Consider the following 21,392-nt stretch of genomic DNA (forward strand, 5'->3'; position numbering starts at 1 on the left):
TTGTATGAACAGGTATTATAAATGCTATAACAAAATATCGTATAATTAATCAATCTTCAACATTCACGGTGCTACTTGATAGATATTAAAACGATAATATTTTGCAAACATCTTTAAACCAAAATTCCCTATCCATTTTTAGAGTTGGCATGGAGATAATATAACTTGCACCCGCCTCTCTCTTAGCTTGAAGAATAACTATGGGCATCCTAGTTATGATAAACATTAATGCAAACTGGTGTCCTGACATAGATGATTCACATAGTACTGCATAAGAAGGTGGAAAGTGATAGAATGCATAAAAGATAAAGGGAGCCTGCCCTAACACCAATCTCTTTGGGCTCTTCATCATTTACCCACCTCCTAGTATCTTGGGTTGTGTTCGAGAAACTTCTTATATAATTTTTCATGCACTAATAAACTAAAAAAAAGTATAAAATGGGCCTGAATTAATGTTATGGGATATCTAATGGACCTAAAAATTTTGGGGTCTAGTTTCACATGTGCATTATGTAATTGGGTTGTGTGGGCTCTCAATCATTTAGCCACCTCCTAGCACCTTCGGGTGTGTTCGAGAAACTTCTTATATATCTATCTATGTACTTAATTTATTTTATATAGTTTGATAAAAACTGAACTTTTATTTTTTTTATTTGAAAATCTCAAATATTAATTCCTAATATATGTAGAAGGATTATTTTTTGAATTATCAAATGCACATGCTAACATCATACACACAAATAACATTAAATTTTGAACAATGCCATATTAATCAGTTTAAAATTTAATTAATATTTATAAACAAAAATTTGTTTCAAAATATTTGTACAAATTTTTGTATGCGAAATTAAGATTTCTACTTTTTTATTGAATTATCAAATAAGTGTTTGAAGTGTACACACATATATATAATGTAGAAAAACTATTTAGTAATGAATTTTGTAAATGCCACAAGTATACTAAGATTATAGATGTGAATAAATTTCAACAAATTAATATAATTTAAAACTAATTCTTATGATTCACTTATTTCCCAAGACAAATAATATATAATAATTTATTTATAATAATATAAATTTTCTCACACTAATTAAACTAAAAAAAGTATATGATGGGCCTAAATCCTATGGGATATGTAAAGGACCTAAAAATGTTGGGCCTAGTTTGACATGTGCATTATGTAGTTGGGTTGGTGGGCTCTCCATCATTTATCCACCTCCTAGCACCTTCAGGTGTGTTCGAGAAACTTCTTACGTATCTATATAAACACTTATAGGTGATGGATATAATATTGTAAACAGTAAATTAAATTTTATAAACTTTTCTCTCATAATTGTTTTGGGTTTTAACACCACTATCAAAAACATTCAAATGTTTGGATTATCTGTTATTCTTTCTCCATCTATTGATCCTAATTGGAATGATTGTGTTATTCATTTGATAGATGCGTGTGTATTATTTTCTATTCTTTCTCCATCCATTTGCTCTTCAAAAGTTTCTGGTATGTGTTTATAATGATTCTTATATATGTATATGTATATGTATGATTGTATTATTCATTTGATAGATGTGTGTGTGTGTGTATAAGGACATTCATATTAATAAAGAAATAATGCTTATTCTAATAACAACCGTTCTTAAATAAACCCTTTTAAAATGTTTTTTTTATCATTTTTTTGAAAAAAATAAAATTTTAATTCTTGATAAATAAAAACAGTCAATTGTTCCTCTTAGCTTAAATAAGATATTAGTGAAAATATTAATATATTGTTGCAATTACTTTTGACATGATGTGTGAAACTCATATTTTCTCAGGTAACTATAACCTTCCATTACAATCTTCCTAAACAATGAAGAAATTGCTCCTATCAAATATCAAGTATGGATACTAATTCTTATTAATATATAAATATTAATAAAAAATTTATATTGGTAATAAAATTGTATATATGCATTATCTATATAATAATCATCTACGTTTTTTCTTTTTCATGGTACTAGAATGAACAGTCATTCAAGGTTGCCAAAGCTCTTGCACTGGATACTCTAAGTGTGGGAGAAGAGAATAAGGAGCCACTGGTATAACAATTATAATTAGTATATATTCTTAACTCATCTATGTACAAGTTTTATTATGTGTGTATATTTGACATTGTTACCAATATCATATCCTCACACAACCGGTTCCCAAACGCGAGTGCTATTTTTCCAAATATTGCACAGAGCGTTTAGGGATATCAAAAGAAAATATTTTACACATATCGATAAGTTTAAGATGAATATGTTATATTGTCATGTTTTAAGCTACGAGATAATTTATATTGTATGTGTAATCAACCTTCAACATTAATTCATAGTGAAACTTGATTGAAATATTACTACCTAGATATCAAAATCAAAATATTTTGGCAAACATCTTTAAACCAAAACTCGCCATCCCCACTAGCTGTGCATGCGTGTCTCACTTAGCTTGAAGAATAACTATGGGCACCCTAATTATAGAAAATATTAATGCAAACTAGAGTCCTTACAAACTGCATACGTGAAAAGTAATACAGGGAGCCTGCCTAGAAACCAATCTCAAAATTTTGATGAGTCAGTGGCATGGTCATTTGTATATCTTCGTGAGACAGTAATGATGTAGAGGATGATCAGGAATGATAGCACCAAGGAGGAAAGATTGCATTTAATTTATTTTAATGAATTTACCATGTATACCACTTTTTGGATCTTATTTGCAAATATACTATCTTCTCTAATTAAAAGTATATATTTTTATATGTGTAGTGATGGCTAGAGATGATAAGGTGGAGATGGCGATGAAAGCTCTAAATCATGGGCCGTTCTACCTTGCGAACAAACCGCTAAGCCAGGACACAATTGCAAATCAGTGGCAGCATATCTTCTTGAAAAAGAAAATACTAAAAGAACAAAGAATCAGATTGCTGAGGATTCAAATTCTTCAATTGGAATTAAGGGGGCAGATGGTAGCAAGTCAAGAAAGTTGCAGATGACTTACTTTTTAGCTTCACAGAAAGTTTTTGCAAGCAATCGACATTCTTGGAGAAAAGAGTAATTAACACTAGAAATATTCGCTTAGGGAGCTTGTTTTAGTTGCTTTTTAGGTTGTAATCTCCGCACGAGAATTCATTTTTCTGCAACCAGTTGCAATAAAAATAATTTTCAAATGTTTTTTGAAAGTTGCAATTCTGATTGGATATATGGTTGCTAGGAGTTGCTGATTGGATACATGGTTGCTAGGAGTTACAAACTTGCTAGTTTTAGTACTGGCCTTACTATTCTTCTCAACCTCTAGTGCCACTGCTGGGGATCTGGGACTGATTGAGGCCATGGATATATTTATGGATACAGACCAGGTTGAGAAGATTTGTGAATAACTTGGAGCTATGGATTAGTATTTACAGGAGTGTTCTCTGAATGGCTAGACAGTGAATGTTTTCATGTTATCAACTTTGCTTTATTAAATTATCAGAACAAGCACACACATGACTCAATTGTATGACTATAATAATATCATGGTTAAATCGCACTATGCTAGGAGTAAACTAATTCGGTTCTGGCAGCTATATTAGTTCTGTTTAAACCATATTTAAATTTTAGTCAAAAATCCATAAAATATACCGGTACCAGAAATATTTTCTTAATAAAAAGAAACCCACGTAGCATATCAATTTTGAACATTGTTCTAAAAGTTGAAATGTTTAAACAATAGAAATAAACTCTCCAAGTACTTACATTAGGGAACTCATTTACGTATCTGAAACATTCTATTAGCACCATTCACGTACACTAGCATCAATTATAGAAAAGTCTGCTTGTATTAAACAAAATTACTTTTTGTTCTGGGGACTTGGGAGCTATGCATTTTGTCATCGGACAAAAAAGTAAGCATGACTTCTAATTCTAAATTTTGAAATCTTGAAAGTTAATATATTAACAAGTATGCAGCACGTAAAATATTTTGAGGTTGAAAATTGATGTGGGAGATGTACAAATAATGTATATATTGGTACTTTGTGATAAAATTGCTTAGAGGTGAGGGATCGAGATATCAACGCAAACAAACTCGTATGATTTTTGCAGTGGATGTATATTTAGTTGTATATAAGTGTTTACAAGTCACTAACGATGGTGTTTTTTTTAATGTGGGTACAAAAATTTATTAAACAAAAATTTGTTTAGAAATGTATATATCCAAAATTAAGATTTCTACTTTTTGATTAAATTATTAAATAAGTGTTTGAATTATACATGCACATATATATATAGTGTAAAAATATTGTCTAGTAATGAATTTTATAAATTATGTGTAAATTTGCAAACTCATCCATGTATATGCCACCAGTATACTAACATTATGAATGTGAATAAATTTGAACAAATTAATAATTTCAAACATAACTACTTATAATTTATTTATTTTACAAGACAAGTATAATATAATATTTATTTATAATAATATTATTTTTCACACACTAACTAAACTATAGAAAAATATATAATGGGCCTAACTATTACGGGATATGTAATTATTAATGGACCTAAAAATTTTGGGCCTAGCTAATTTGAATTGTACATTATGTAGTTGGGTTGTTTGGGTTCTCCATCATTTATCCACCTCCTAGCACCTTCAGGTACCTCCTAGCACCTTCAGGTGTGTTCGAGAAACTTCTTATGTATCTATATAAACACTTCATTTCATAGGTGATTGATATAATATTAAACACTAAATTAAGTTATATAAACTTTTCTCTCATTATCGTTTTCAGTTTTAACACCACTATCAGAAACATTCAAATGTGGGTGGATTATTTGTTGTTTTTCTTCATCCATTGATCCCTATTGGAATGATTGTATTATTCATGATGGTGTGTATTATTTGTTATTCTTTCTCCATCCATTTGCTCTTCAAAAGTCTATGTTATGTGTTTATATATGATTATGATTGTATTATCCAATGATAGAAGCCTGTATATGGACATTCATATTAAGAAAGAAATAGTGCTTATTCTAACAAAAGTTCTTAAAACCCCTTTTTAAAATGTTTTTTGTCCCACACAACTGGTTACCAAAGGGAGTGCTATTTTTCAAGATATTACACATAGGATTCTGGGAATGGCTAAATAGTTTAAAACCAATTGAGCATTTTCAGTAGCTGTTTTGTATATCTCTTTCTTAAGTTTGTTTACTTTGTAAGAGCAAGTCCAATATGTGTGCTAAATCAAGTCTTAAATCCAAAAATAGGGAATATGAGATAAAATTGCACTCCAACACTATGCTAGTGATGTGCTAAATCACTAGCACAAGCCTCCCCTTCCCTATTTTTAGAATATGCTAGCCACTTCTAAACTATTTTTATCATTAAAATATTCATTTCCCTCTCTCCTCCACATCATTTCCCTTTTCACAACATCCCAAAGTGTTTAAATTTAATATTACTATAATAATAGGGAATGGATATAGGGAGTACTATTGGAGCTCATGTGCTAAATCTTGTGCTAAATCACTAAGACATATTATTTTATAATATTTTTAGGGAACCTCTTAGCATAGTGTTGGACTTGCTCTAAGTGCTCATACTATTTTATTTCAGCTGAGAAAAATTCTCACTTATATAAGCAAATATAGTTATGGTAAATTGAAGACACCAATTTACATATTTATTATTGTACAATTTTATGTTTTGTATATAACAATGTTACCAAATTCTTGAAGAAGTATAATCTTCACAATCCCATATTTTAATTTTCATATAAACTATGTTATCAATTTTGAGAGGAAATCTAACAAAGGCTCGAGTATTTTCATCGGTGATGATATCATCATGGGAAAATTATATGACTAGAGATTCAAATAAACTTGATCATACGACTCAATAAGAAGACAATGATGAGAATTTATAAAGGTACAAACAAGAAGGTTTTAGAATTATCTACGAAGATGGGAAGAATGGCGACCATAAACATTATATTAAAAGTGCATGAATATTATATGTTACACTTGTAAACATGTTCATGATTGCATACTGGTCATAGCTTCATTTTATCATGAAGCATGGGTAATTCCCTAAAATTTTGAAGTGGATGAGTTTTTAAAGTGGCAGATTGATGTTGAAAAATTCTTTGATGATCGAAATGGGTGTGCTGGCCTAAATAAGTCCAATTGGTAGAGCTAAAATTAATGAATGTTGCTTCCATATGGTCGGATGCTAGCATATATGAAATTATATGATTGACATTGCTAGTTTGAATTGCAAGCTAGAATAGTACAATTTAAGTTAAGTAATTTATAATAATGATCTTCTTAATCTGAGGGGCTTCCTCACGCCCATCAATCTCACAATATAAATTAACTTTACATCGCTTGCCAGACAGAAATGAAGAGATGCCAGGGAGGAATGGTGAAGACAGTACATGGGGACAATTGTGCGAGCTCAAACCTTTCGTTGAGGGTTTGTGATGTTAGTTCATTTTGGTAGTGCTGAACAAGACCGTTTATGTTTTTCAAACTATTAATTAGTTTGGTTATCAAAAATGATCAGATTCATTACCCATGGTTAGCCTGCACCTTATTTTATTTGGTTGGTGTTAAACAATAATATGGATGTACTAACTCTTTTAATAAAATATATTGTGGCATATCATATCCCCACTACCTGTGCACGTACGTCTCACTTAGCTTGAAGAATAACTTATTTAGGAAAACATTGATGCAAACTAATGTCCTTTACATACTGTATAAGAACGTGAAAAGTAATACAATGCATAAAAGATACAGGGAGCCTGCCAAGAAACCAATCTCAATATTTTGATGAGTCGGTGGCATGGTCATTTGTTTATCTTCGTGATACAGTAATGATGTAGAGGATGATCAGGAATGATAGCACCATGGAGGAAAAGATTGAGGTTAAAACGGAGAATCCAATGTGTCGACAGTAGGAATCATAGACATTGCAGATCTTGTGCCATCCTACATTTGAGTTTCCTTTGAGTCCTAAGTAGGCTACTTCACCTGAGGCTCCAGTTGTGGAAGCTAAAATACCCAAGAGTAGCTGAGCACAAAAATGCAATTGTTAATAAATATTATACATGATGTCTTATAACGGTGTAGGGACATGGAGATTTTCCATCACTTACCACATCTACCGAGAAAACACATGACATCAACTTTGATGATGTTGTAGAACGTTTCACCAGTGCGGAGAAAGATAAGATGGTGGTAATTATGCTGTAGAAGCAAGTCACTGAGAGAACAGCTGACGAATATCTGAAAATATTTCCATGTTAGGGTCTTAGGCAAGAAACATTTGCATTAACTTAATTTGCGTGCAAAACAAAAACTGCACTTACATGAAGGCTGGTAAATCAGTGAATTCAGCTGCAACAGATGCTCCGTAAGGTGGGAAAGGCACGGGAATCGTTTCGGTTTGCTTACTGGTCACTAGAGCTACAAGTGATGTTGCAAACAAGAAGACCCTCAATATCACATCATGCAACACAAATTTGCTAGTTGTAGTACTGGCCTCACTATTCTTCTCAAGCTCTAGTACCACTGGAGGAGATCTGGGACTGATTGAGGCCATGGATATTATACTTTGTATTTTACTGTAAAACACCCAAGGCTGCAGATGAGGTTGAGAAGATTTGTGAATAACTCGGAGCTATGGATCACTATTTATAGGAGGGTTCTCATGCTTCAACCGCACTTGCAGTAAAATATAGGTATTCTCTTCTGGGCAGCTGATGTTCTGTTTCAATAATTGTTTTCTCGGGTAATCTATTATCTTTTTCCACCTCATAATCAAACTAGACAATCTTACTAAAATTTTGTATACTTTTCTAGAAATATTAATAAATTTAACATGTAATTTACAGGGAACCTCTTTCAAACAAAAATTATAAATAAACGTACGTGAACCGAAAAAACGTAGAAAACAAGAATAATTAATTTTTTACCATAAAACGACTCTACTCTTTCTATGCCAATAAAATCAAAGTATCAAAAAATATAATCAAAGTATGATTTTATTTGTCATAATCGAGCATGGTGCACCATCTATTACCAGTACTCCAAGAAGACTTGTTTAACCAAGAAAGAAGGTACTTAATACTCTTATCGAGTATGGCAGCCATTTTGAAATATATATGATACGATTTACTAATATTTAAATAATATAAAAAAATTATATAGAAACTTACACATATAATTTATAAATAGTAAACTTTTGAATAATAGTTTTAATTAAAGTTACAAATATTATAAATAGTGTAAACTAAGAGAAAAGATATATAATTTTTATCAGAAATCTATATAATATAATGGTTTCAAAAACAATTATGCTTAGAAATAATAAATTAATGTAACACATCAATTTTGAATAGATACAGGAGAGTTGAAATAAATTGTCCCATTACATACATCAGGGAACTCAACATCGCAAATGAAGAAAATTATAGGGGCTGCATATTTTTATTTAGTTTAATATCCATCAGCATGTGAAACACTCCGTAAGCAACATTCACGAATGTAATAGTTATATACTGAAGGATTAGAAATGCAGATAAAAATTAAAGAAGAAAAGTAATGGTAGAGAGAAAATTTAAAATGTAGAGAAGAAACTTGTTCTCTGAAAGTTGATATATATTCCTCCAAAGTACTTTATATTTACAAGATTACAAGACTCTCAATTGATACTCATTTATGACTATGGGATACTAAAGGTCAAGAGCCTGTGGAATTTAATTCTTTTACTGAAAAATGAAAAAGTCGGGAACATTCTAATTACTTATAATTCTAATAGCCCCTTTAAGCTAGATTGTTGTGACGCCGAGCTTCATTTTGAAATCCTTAAACACGTCACATTTTAGAGCTTTTGTAAAGATATGTGCAACTTGTCACATTTTAGAGCGTTTGTAAAGATATGTACAACTTGTCACATTTTAGAGCTTTTGTAAAGATATGTGCAACTTGTTCATGAGTCTTGGATATTTAATACAAATCTCCTTATTCTTGACTAAGTCCCTAATGAAGTGATATTTGATGTGTATATGCTTGGTTCTGCCATGAGAAATTGGATCTTTACTTATGGTAATTGTAGAATTATTATCAAAATAGATAGTTGGACACTTTAGAGAATTGCTTAAGTTCATGTAGTACCCATTCGGTCCAAAGTGCTTGACATCCTCCTAAAGATTCCGCTTTGGCAGTCGAGAGTGCACCTATATATAAAGATAAAGAAATTATATTCAAGTTAACTGAAAATTAAAGTTGGTAAGTATTTCAGGTTTGTAAAAACTTTTGTTTTATTATTATATAATAGACAAAAATTGTAAAGGCTTATTTGTAAATTTGAATTTTATATCAAATTCTGTATTTGATCAAATAAAATGTTTAAATTAAGAAGAAGTTTAATTTGTATTTCATTTGAAATTCAGCACATTCAAATACAATTGTAAAGTTAGAGACTTTGAACTCAAACCTTAAATCATGTCATTTTAAATCTAAATTTTGAAATGAAATAAATGTTTCTAAACGCAAATCGAGTCATCCACATGTAAAAGCAGTCCTAGAACGGTGAAGGTACATTCGAGCGATTTATTGACGAATTATGGATTAATCAGAATGATAAGTGTTCTAGAAATTGCTAGGCGTCCTAGAACGGTGAAGGTACATTCGAGCGATTTATTGACGAATTATGGATTAATCGGAATGATAAATTGGAGTATTAATCGGTCATATTTAAATATTATATATATATATATATATATATATAACATAGTATTTGACAAGTCTTTTTTCATCATTGAGGCACCGATGATAAGAAAACTAAAAAAAATTAAAATTAACATGAGATAGAGATAATTCAAAGTTAAATATAATATTTTGAAATAAACAATATTTTTTGTGAGTACTAATGTTTAGATTACACCTCCTTAGTGTTCATATTTCATTGTTATATGTATATGGAACTAGTTTAGACTACTCTCTCAATAGTCTTTTCATTTCAGAGATATATATGTTTTGAACTCAAAATCTTTTCTTCTAACATTCTGTATCCTTTATTCTTCTAAAAAATCTAGTTATACAAATGTAAAAAAATACCGGTATAAATTGCATGCAAAGTGGCCGGATCCAATAATACAGCTTAACAAAATAACAACACACAAGATGCTAAAACTTAAAAATGAAGGCTGGGGATCTGGGACTGATTGAATACAGCTTTACTGTAAAACACGAAAGGATGCAGACGAGGTTTAGATAATTTGTAAATAACTTGGATCTATGGATCACTATTTATAGGAGTGTTCACTGAATGCTTTAATGTTCTCATGTTATCAACTTAGCTTTATTAAATTATTAGAACAAGAAAACACATGAGTCAATTTTGAATAAGGTTCTTAAAGTTGAAAGGTTTAAACAACAAAAATAAACTCTCCAAGTACTTGCACTAGGGAACTCATTTACGTATATGAAGAAAAATGGAGGGGCTGCACATGTATAATATTCTTCACCCCATGTGAAACACTCTATTAGCACCATTCTTGTACACTAGCATGCATCAATTATCTGTGTACCCATATAGAAAGTCTGGTTATATTAAACAAAAAGTTACTTTTAATTTGTTCTGGGAACTTGGGAGCTATATATGCATGCATATGGTCATCGGACAAAAAAGTATGCATGACTTCTAATTCTGAATTTTGAAATCTTGCAAGTTGATATATAAACATTGACGGTTAATTACGACAGCCCATTTTTGACGGAATTTAATCTTGACAATATAGAGTAGAAAATATTTAGATAAGCGAGAAAGTTTAAATTAATTTGGACATCCATTTAAAAATTATGTCCAAATTTTGGATATTTAAGAGAAAATTTATCAAAATTTAGTTTCTATGGTATTCTGTCAAAATTAAAAGTCAAAAATAATTATTTTTGACAGATTGACTAATATTGATGTCCTTAATTTCGATGTCCTCTATTGTGTCAAATATATATATATATATATATATATATATATATATATATATATATATATATTTGACAGAAATATATTGAAATTAGCTGATTTTGAAAATAAAATCCGTCAAAATTATGGGAGTCTTTGTAATGTACGGCATTACCAATATATAAAGTTACACAATGCATGCACACAACTTTCGTACATATTAAAAAAAAAACTTGAGAATTTATCAAAAATACCATCTTTTCTAAATTTTTTTGCGATTTTACTATATTTTGAAAAAAAATTGCAAAAATACCAACTTTTTAGAAAATATTTTCAAAAATCCGGTCTGCAACTAGATGCAACCAGATGCAACTTCAGTTATTTGGCCCCGCAGGGGTTGCAAATATGGTTGCATCTTGTTGCAAGTATGGTTGCATGTGGTTGCATCTAGTTGCACACCGTATTTTTGCAAATATTTTTGAAGGTTTGATATTTTTGCAAAATATTTAAAAAAGATGTAGTATTTTTGCAAAAAATATTTTGGACTTAGGTATTTATGAGAAAACCCCAAAAAATTTGACCTATTCATAAAAAATTCTTATCTAGACAGATTTATTATATTAAATAATTTTATATGATATCTATACTATAGGTTATAATTTGTAGTCCAAGTATTAGTTATATTTTTTGGTTTAGTACTCTCATTTTGGTACTACAAGTCTACAAATGTGGAGTCTATTAGTATTATATTGTTAAACAGTTTCAAGTACTAAAAACACTCATAATAATCCATTATCATATAATATTTCATTAAAAAAAATTACATAACCCTTTCTAACTCTAATCTGAAAAGTTATTGTTGTCAAAAAAACCAAGATTACAAAATTAGATTACTGAATCTTTCAAAGGTATTACACGATCGGCTATATTTATATTTATTCGGGTTTGTCATTTTCAAGTAATCGGGAGAAAATATAGTCAGTTGAATAATATAATTTAATTTATAAAATTCAATCCATTAATACTAAAATACTAATAAAATGATGTTAAGATTTAAATTATAAATAATAAATTACGAACTATATACCCGCCCGTGCTTGGCACGGGTAGGGCTGGAAATTTAAATTATAAATAATAAGTAATATATTTATTAATTATTAATAAATATATTTCTTAAATAATAAATAAATATTATTTTTAATTCAAATAAATTAATTTATATTAAATTAAATATTTTTTTATTAAATTTAAGTAATAAATATTACAAAAATAACATAAAATATATGTATTTTATATAAATATATATAATATCGAATTTTCTATGGTGTGCCCATGGGCACACAATAGTCACTAACTCTCATGATAATACTAGTTTTTGATTGGTGGATGAATAATAAATGTTGATGCCCCCCTGCATTTACACCAATTTCACCAATCAAATGAAGCCATTTTCATGAGAGTTGGTGCTTATTGTGTGCCCTTGGGCACACATTAGAAAGACCGATATAATATTTATATTATATATTAATTTTCGGATAATTTCGGATCAATTTCGGGTAACCCGAATTCAACCCGAAAATGACCCTTTTTTTCGGGTTGATTTTGGGTCAACCCGAACCCGAAAAACTCCAACCTGAATTCGTATTTTACGGGTCGAATTGGTGTCGGGTTGTTGGGTGGGTCCAATATTGCCACCCCTAGGCACGGGTTTGTTTATAAGTTGGTCATGTTAACCATCAAAGTAATCATGACCATAATATCTTAAAATAAATGATTAAGATCCTTAGATGTAATGAAAGGGAGGTTCTCAAAGTTATATGGTCGGGAGCATTTATTTCCCGTAACAAATAGGCTAGCTCTATTGGTCCCTCAGCATTTAGTTGTCTTACATGAGACTAGGGCTATTTAGTTGTCTCCAACCGGGGGATATATTTTTCTTCTTTTGTAGGAAGTTCAAAATGCAAGTTCAGTTTTACCTTAGAACTAGGGCTGGTCACGCATACACATCCCTTTCTCTAAACATTCTTCCACAACTTTAATGGGCGATTCTCCGTTTTTTATTAAAGTCGGAAATTACCCAGAATCATTGCATTCATTAGAGAAAGTTGAGCTCTTCACAATGCTTAGTTTATGATTCAATTAACAGTCCTGAACTCAATGACCAATGGTTCAGTGTCGTTTACCTTAGACTAGCTACTAGTGTGAAGTCCACTCTTATATCTTCCGTAGAGCTTTCTCACACTTCATCAACATATCTTTCCAGAGATATGGTTGGGTCAGAATTCCTAGTAATACATCTTCGGGAAGAGCTACTTATTCGAGCATCATCGCTCGTCTGCTTGCTTGATCGTCGAAATGTTGGTGGCGATGCATTACATCTCATAGTCGAGGACACAGCTGGCTCCTTCCATAAATAGATTCATTTCAACACTCAACAAACCGATGATATTTGAAATAATCCCAAATTCATACTACTCTAAGAACCAAAGAACAGTTTAGAAAACTTTTGATTAAAACAACTGATGAAAAAATTACAACAAAGATCAATTTAAAGAATCTTTATGAATGATATAATAAAAATATAAACCATAAGGTGTATTCTTTTGGGTACACCACCTCTTTCTTACTGGTAATCTATAATATCTTGTCATCTTCCTTATATTTTGAAAAGGAAATTTTGGTTTCTTGACCCTTTCCACCTCGTAATAATAACATATCTTGTCTAACTAATATATGCGCTCACCATCAATGTTTTTTGGTAGATAAGCTCCGACAAATTATTCTTGACAGAGCATGATTCAAATTCATGGTCATGCAGGAATAAATATATAAACCTAAAGTCTTCTACCTTCATCCGGCTTTCAGGTCTATTAATCACCGTTAACCGAAAACCAAATGGTTAACGGAATTTCTATATAACTTATAAGAAATTTAGTGTTTTAAGTGATAATATAAATATTATATAGCTATAAGAGATTAGGAAATTCGGTTTATATATAATATGTGTGTGTGTGTGTTTAGTGTTTTACACAAACTGATTAAATAATAATTATCTTTATGTATGAAGTAATAAACAAAATTGAATCAATTGACCTCATCTGCTATATACAAATTGATAAAATTGGCAAAGCTGTGATGCTAAAGACAGTATAGGCTGGTCTGCTATATACAAATTAATAAAATTGGCAAAGATTTGATGCTAAAGGCAGTATGCTGCTCTTAAAAACAGTCTATAGCTATATACAAATTAATAAAATTGGCAAAGCTTTGATGCTAAAGGCAGTATGCTGCTCTTAAAAACAGTCTATAGCTATATACAAATTAATAAAATTGGCAAAGCTTTGATGCTAAAGGCAGTATGCTGCTCTTAAAAACAGTCTTTAAGTATGCATGCCTTGGTATAAAATTAATAAATAGCTTTTTTGTTACTTGCTCCACTTCAATCTCTAATAATGTGAAAGTGTGGATTTCATATTTGTGAAGGAGATTTTCACATTTTCAAATACTTTATAAAAAATTGGTTTATAAATTAGGTTTTCGGTAATAACCAAAATTTAAATTTCGGTTCGGTTATAAAATCGAAATAAATTCGGTTCAGTATTCAGTAGAAAATTTTTGATAAAATTAAGTTTCGATTAACCAAAAGAAAAATTAGATTTCGATTTCATTGACCAATGCACAGTACCCCTAACCACTTCTAATGAAAGGGTGTGCAACCCTAGATGCAGATCCCTTTGTATTTGCTAGGAGACTATTTAAGAGGGCATCAGATTCCTATTGGTAACGGTGGTTTAAGTAAGACATGTACAACATCGGCCTAACACCATTGCTATTGCTAGTGCACAAGAACAGTTGACCTGAATTTTATAACCCACACAACTTCCACAGTATCATAGTCTAATTGATACAAGCCAAATGTAAGATAAAAAGATAATACAACTACAAGACTATCCTCACTAAGACTTGCCCATCTTCAAAAACACAACAATAAAATTCTATGTACTTAATTTAGTTTATATAGTTAGAATCAAGCTAAACTTTTATTTATTTATTTGTAAATGAGAAATATTTATTCCTAATACTATGCACAAGGATTATTTGTTGAATTATCACATGCACTTGCTAACATCACACACACACATATACATATCTATAAAATTTTGGAGGTTAACCGGGAGCGTCGCTGAAATAGAGCTAAAATTGAAAATTGGGAACAGTCAAGCACATGCTCGAATTTTATCTCGTGGAAATTGTTTTTACTTAGCAAACTAACAGGCTGTACTTTTTAGTTTTGATCAGGGGCGCATAGCTTGTTTTGTGTTTCCTGAATTCCTACTTTGCTTTGTTTATTAATATGGTCGGGCTCAACAATTTGGGTTGTACTAGATTGTGGAGGGCTGGACTTAAAGAATAACGGGGTTTAATTTTTATTTTTAACAGGGCTGAATTTATAAGTGGGCTATAAAAGTTTTCCCCAAGATACGCCCCTGAATACAAGACTATCCTCACTAAGACTTGCCCATCTTCGAAAACACAACAATAAAATTCTATGTACTTAATTAATTTAGTTTATATAGTTAGATCAAGCTAAACATTTATTTATTTATTTGTAAATGAAAAATATTTATTCCTAATACTATGCACAATGATTATTTGTTGAATTATCACATGCACTTGCTAACATCACACACACATATATACATATCTATATATATACATTCATTGTACACCATGTAAAATTTTGGAGGTTTGAAACTAAAATTATATTCAATATTAAATTATGAACATGCCATATTAATCAATTTAAATTTTTGTTAATATTTATAAACAAAAATTTATCTAAAATATTTGTATGCAAAAGTAAGAGTTCTACTTTTTTATTGAATTATTATATAAATGTTTGAAGTACATACACACACACATACATATTGTAAAAAAATTATTTAGTAACAAACTATATAAATTACTTATGAATTTATAAACTCATCCATGTATATACCACATATATACTAAGATTATAAGTGTTAATAAATGTGAACACATTAATAATTTAAAAAATAACTACTTGTAATTCATTTGTTCAAAAAAAAAAGTATAACCAAATAATTTGTTTATAATAATATTATTTTTAACACACGAACTAAACTAATGTGTGTGTAATGAGTTAAGTTCTGTGAAGACCACTTTTTTGAGACCGTTTATATTCTGCAAGTAAAATATGCATACAAACATTGCAAAACTCATAAATTTGCAAATAATGTTGTACAAAGATCATTATATCATTTAAAATCTTGATTATCATGTATGTTTTTTCATGTAGAATATTATAAAATATTTTATCCTGTGCAATATGTTTAGTTTGCAGAACATTTGTTAAATTTGCAGAACATACACATTCTACTTATTAAACATAGATGTTCTTCAATAATTTTGATGAATTCGTGATATTTGTAGTACATACTTCACAAAATAATGTGTTTTGATTTGCAAAATTATGAATTTTGCAATGTTTTTATGCAATATTCTACTTTAAAATTTCTCGGTTATTTACCCACCTCTAGCACCTTCGGGTGTGTTCAAGAAATTTCTTATGTATCTATGTACTTAATATATTTTATATAGTTAGATAAAAGCTAAAATTTTATTTATTTATTGGTAAATCACGAATATTTATTCCTAATATATGTAGAATGATTATTTGTTGAATTATCACATGCACGTATTAATGTCATACACACACACACATTAATCAATTTTAAATAATATTTATAATCAAAATTTTGTAAAAAAATATTTGTTTGCAAAATTAAGATTTCTACTTTTTTATTGAATTATAAGTAAGTGTTTGAAATGTACACACATATATATATTGTTGAAATATTATTTAGTAATAAATTTTTATAAATTACTTGTGAATTTATAAACTTATCCATGTATATGCCACAAGTATACTAAGATTATAAATGTGAACAAATTATTAATTTAAAATTAACTACTTATGATTCACTTATATTTAAGACAAGTATAGTATAATAATTTGTTTATAATAATATTAATTTTCACACACTACTAAACTAAAAAAAAAGTATAAAATGCACTTAAATCATGTGGAATATGTAATGGGCCTCAAACTTTTGGGCCTAGTTTGACTTGTGCATTATGTAGTTGGGTTGGGTGGGCTCTCAGTCACTTATCCACCTCTTAGCACCTTCAGGTTTGTTCCAGAAATTTCTTATGTGTCTATATAAACACTCTATTTTATAGGTGATGGATATAATATTGTAAACACTAAATTAAGTTATATAAACTTTTGTCTTCTTATTTTTTTTTAGTTTTAACACCACTATCAAAAACATTCAAATGTGTGGGTTATTTGTTATTCTTCCTCTATCAATTGATGGGAATGATTGTAGGTATATATATGTATATGTATGATTGTATTATCTTCAAAGATGCGTACATGAACATTTATATTAATACAAAATAGTGCTTATTCTTATTATAACTAAAGTTCTTAAAAACCCTTTTTTAAAATGGTTTTTGTCATTTCCTTGAGAAAAAAATACAATTTTAATTCTTGATAATAAAAACAGTCAATTGTGCCTCTTAGCTTAACTAAGATATTAGTGAAAATATAAATATATTGTTGCAATTATTTTGACATGATATGAAGATATCATATTGATTTTATCAATGAGCCTATAGTAATAAATCTAAATTTTTTTTTTTGAAATAAATAATGAATCTAAACTTATATAATTGTTATATTTTCTCAGGTAACTATAACCGTCCATTACAACCTTCCATTACATTCTTCCTAAACAATGAAGAAATTGCTCCTATCAAATATCAGGTATGGATACTAATTTTAATGACCTTCTTATTAATATATAAATTCAAATAAAAAATTAAAATTAATTTGGAATTGGTTGTATAAAGTATAATCATGTATATATACATAAACTCGTAATAAATTTGTATATATTCATTATCTATGTAATAATCATCTAATTTATTGTTTATTCATGTTTGCCAAAGCTCTTGCACTAGTTTTACTCTGACTCACCTCCTCCGTCGCTCCATCGCCAGAAAATTGAAGGTCGTCGGAGCAAATGTAAATCAAAACTCGCTGGAGATAAGTCGTTTTGAAGAGAGACGAGATGACACTAAAGATAAAAAGAAAAGAATAAGAAGAAGAGGAATGGATGAAAAGAAAAAATAAATAGAGAAGAAGATGTATATGTATATTTGTTTCAAAAAAAGATGTATATGTATATGCGTGTATATACTAGAGACAAGCTGCATAATGTATCTACTCTTGATTTAGTCCATGTTCATTTTGAATATAATAAGCAGAAGCAATTGGCATCCGCTCACACTTATCTATATAATATAATATAATTCTCTCTAAAATAATTAAATGACTTATACACACAAATACATATATATTACAACAACTCACCATTAAACATAATGCGAGGATTAGTTATTAGAAATTTATAAATAAATTAGGAAAAACAAATCAATATTAAGTCTAAGAAAATATATAAAATATTATAATTATATACCCGTCTACAGAGCACACATTTAAAAAATTTAAATAGCTTAAAAAAATTAAAAACATATATAATTTTGTATTACACAAGTCCAACCAATAACAGTATAAAAGAGTTATGTATTTTGAGTGTTTAATTCTTTGTCCAATGAAAACAAGACAGAGGAGTGTTTTTTTTTTAATTTTGTGTATAATTGTGTTTAAGTAACTGAGACAATTTATGAATTAGGCTAATCAGGTTCTTATTTTTTTCACCCGGCTGGACTTTTACAAATATATAAATATTAATGGCCTATCAAAATTCCAGCTGGGGCCAACCCCAGCCCCTCTTATGGTCCCCCGTATCAGTTTTTGAGAAGGTTTCTTAGGGGTCAACTCTTTTTTCTCCATGTAGAAATCCCGATCAAGAAGAGTTTGTTTCTTGTTCTTTTTGCTTGCGTTGTCAATTTTGAGAATGAACTTTTGCTCGCATATATATATATATATATATATATATAGGAATTTGAAGGGGTTATTCTAGATCCTATTTTCAAACTTTCATACTCCTTTTTTGGGATTAATCGGGCTTTCAAATTTTCTAGGCCCATCCATTCACACCCGGCTAGTAGAGGAGAGTGTTAGTACTGGTGGTTTAAGCAAAACATTACATGACATCACTGCTAGTGCACAAGAACAGTTGACCTGAATAAGGAAAATATTTAAGTACACCAAAATTGAGTACAAAATCATTCACAAAATCAGTATGTTTAAGTTTAAATTGGGATATGGCTCTTATATGTATTAATATGTATTAATAGTACGAATTAAAACATCCCACCTCAATTGTCATATAAATTTGTACTAAATTTTATACTGAATTTTATGAATGTAGCATTGTTTAAAAAACAATAATCATGTGATGAGATGAGAGTATTTTATTACTTTATCAAAATTATAAATCTCATCTATTATGTTGGGGACGAGGAAAAGAATAACTTTATCCATGTCTTACTGGATATAAGTACGCCACACTACTTCTTAACCAGTGGTTCCAATTTTCTGGCTCATGTAAAAAACAACAAGAATCCCCATAGATTTTCTCTAATGCCATTAGTTTTACTCAAGAATCCCATCATCCTTCTTCATAAATGAACAGAGTAACACCGACTTCAAGTAAAGCAATTGCTGCATCAAGAATAAACTTTTTTATTTTATTTCTACCTAATACAAGCTACTAGCATTATACACTAGAGGGAATGAATTTATTAGTAAACTATACCAAGAAACAATCATATGGCGTGCAAATTTTGCTTAAGTTTAAGTTGCTCGAGGTTTCAACTTTGTTAGACATTAATATAAATCTAATAGTGAAACTTTAATCCAACAAAGTCTGCAATTCAGAAGAGAAGTTACATTCAGAAAGCAGAATCATAATTCACTTTAGAGAATTAACGTAGAACCGGAAACTAACTACGAGTTACATATAATTGAAGAAGTATTTCAGTTGCCACTAAAACTAGCTAACCTATATCAAGCAGCCTGAGAATCGTTTAGTAAACTATATCAGGTAACAATTACATGGCGTGCAAATTCAGCCAACCCAGCAAGTAAACCTGGGAAATCAGCAAACATAGGCTTCAATGCTTTTTTTTTTTTTTGTGTGTGTGAAGGTTGTGACATGTAGCAAGCTAAACATATGTTACTATTTAGTTCAAGTTGCTCAAGGCTTCAATTTGATGGAACACAACATAAATCTAACAAATAAAATTCAAACCAACAAAGTCCCCAATCAAATATAGAAAGTCCACAATCAAATATAGAAGTTTCATTTGGAAGCATGATCATAATTCACTTTAGAGCATCAACAAAGAACCAAAAACTACTACGAGAGTACGAGTTGCAAATAAATGAAAAAATATTTGAAAAAACCTGGTTTATCTTATCTTCACTCAACACACAATCCGAAATAAACGAAGCCAAATCCGCCTCACTCATGGGCTTACAAGCACACAATTTCCCATCCCCAAACATCACATAAGGCTTCCCATCCTTCACCAATTCAACCTGTCCACCTAAACTCTTAAAAAACGCTGTTGGCCTAACAATACTATACGTAAACCCATTATCCTCCTCCGCTTCTTTCATCAACTCAGCCTCAAACTTCAGCTTAGCACGCTGAAACTCAAGAAGCGGTTTCTGCACACAAATTGCTGACAACAAAACAAAATGTGAAGCCCCATACTTCTTCCCAGCAACTAAACTATTCTTCGTGGCCTCGTAATCAATTTTCCAAGAATCTTTAACCCATATACTTAGAGTTTATTTTTGTTGTTTTAACATTTGAACTTTGAAAACCCTATTCAAAATTGATGTGTTACCTGGGTTTCTTTCTCTTAAGATGATACAATTTGAACTGCAATTTGAATATGTTTCTCTTAATTTTACAATTATTTAAACAGAACTGCAGCTGCCAGAAGCGAATTACTTTACTCCTAGTGCGATTTAACCTTGAAATTATTATAGTCATACAATTGACTCATGTCTGTTCTTGTTCTAATATTTTTATTAAGCTAAGTTGATAACATGAGAACATTGACTGTCTAGTCATTCAGAGAACACTCCTATAAATACTGATCCATAGCTCCAAGTTATTCACAAATCTTCTCAACCTCATTCGCATCCATTCTTGTTTTACAGTAAAATATCCATGGCCTCAATCAGCCCAGCAGTGGTACTAGAGCTTGAGAAGAATAGTCAGGCCAGTACTACAACTAGCAAATTTGTGTTGCATGATGTGATATTGAGGGTCTTCTTGTTTGCAACCTCCCTCACGTCACTTGTAGCTCTAGTGACCAGTAAGCAAGCCGAAACGATTCCGGTGCCTTTCCC

The 21,392-nt window shown here is 30.1% G+C and overlaps 1 protein-coding gene and 1 long non-coding RNA gene across 2 annotated transcripts in view; both read right to left on the bottom strand.

Moving 5' to 3' along the window:
* LOC135149674 (divinyl chlorophyllide a 8-vinyl-reductase, chloroplastic-like) overlaps positions 1–21,187 on the bottom strand; it is a 32,664-nt gene extending 11,477 nt beyond the window's left edge. The window contains exons 1-2 of the mRNA XM_064085461.1: positions 21,160–21,187; positions 20,433–20,800 (exon numbers count right to left, since the gene is read on the bottom strand). Coding sequence (XP_063941531.1) covers positions 20,433–20,800; positions 21,160–21,187 — 396 coding nt within the window. The remainder of the gene's footprint in view (positions 1–20,432; positions 20,801–21,159) is intronic.
* Positions 6,793–7,481, bottom strand: LOC135149757 (uncharacterized). Its single transcript, XR_010287959.1, has 3 exons — positions 7,371–7,481; positions 7,158–7,287; positions 6,793–7,072 (listed from the first exon to the last, which is right to left on the bottom strand). It is a non-coding gene; the product is annotated as an uncharacterized LOC135149757 (long non-coding RNA).
* Positions 21,188–21,392: the final 205 nt, after the last annotated feature.

This window comes from Daucus carota, chromosome 9 (assembly GCF_001625215.2).
Source record: "Daucus carota subsp. sativus chromosome 9, DH1 v3.0, whole genome shotgun sequence".
Classification (NCBI taxonomy): Eukaryota; Viridiplantae; Streptophyta; class Magnoliopsida; order Apiales; family Apiaceae; genus Daucus; species Daucus carota.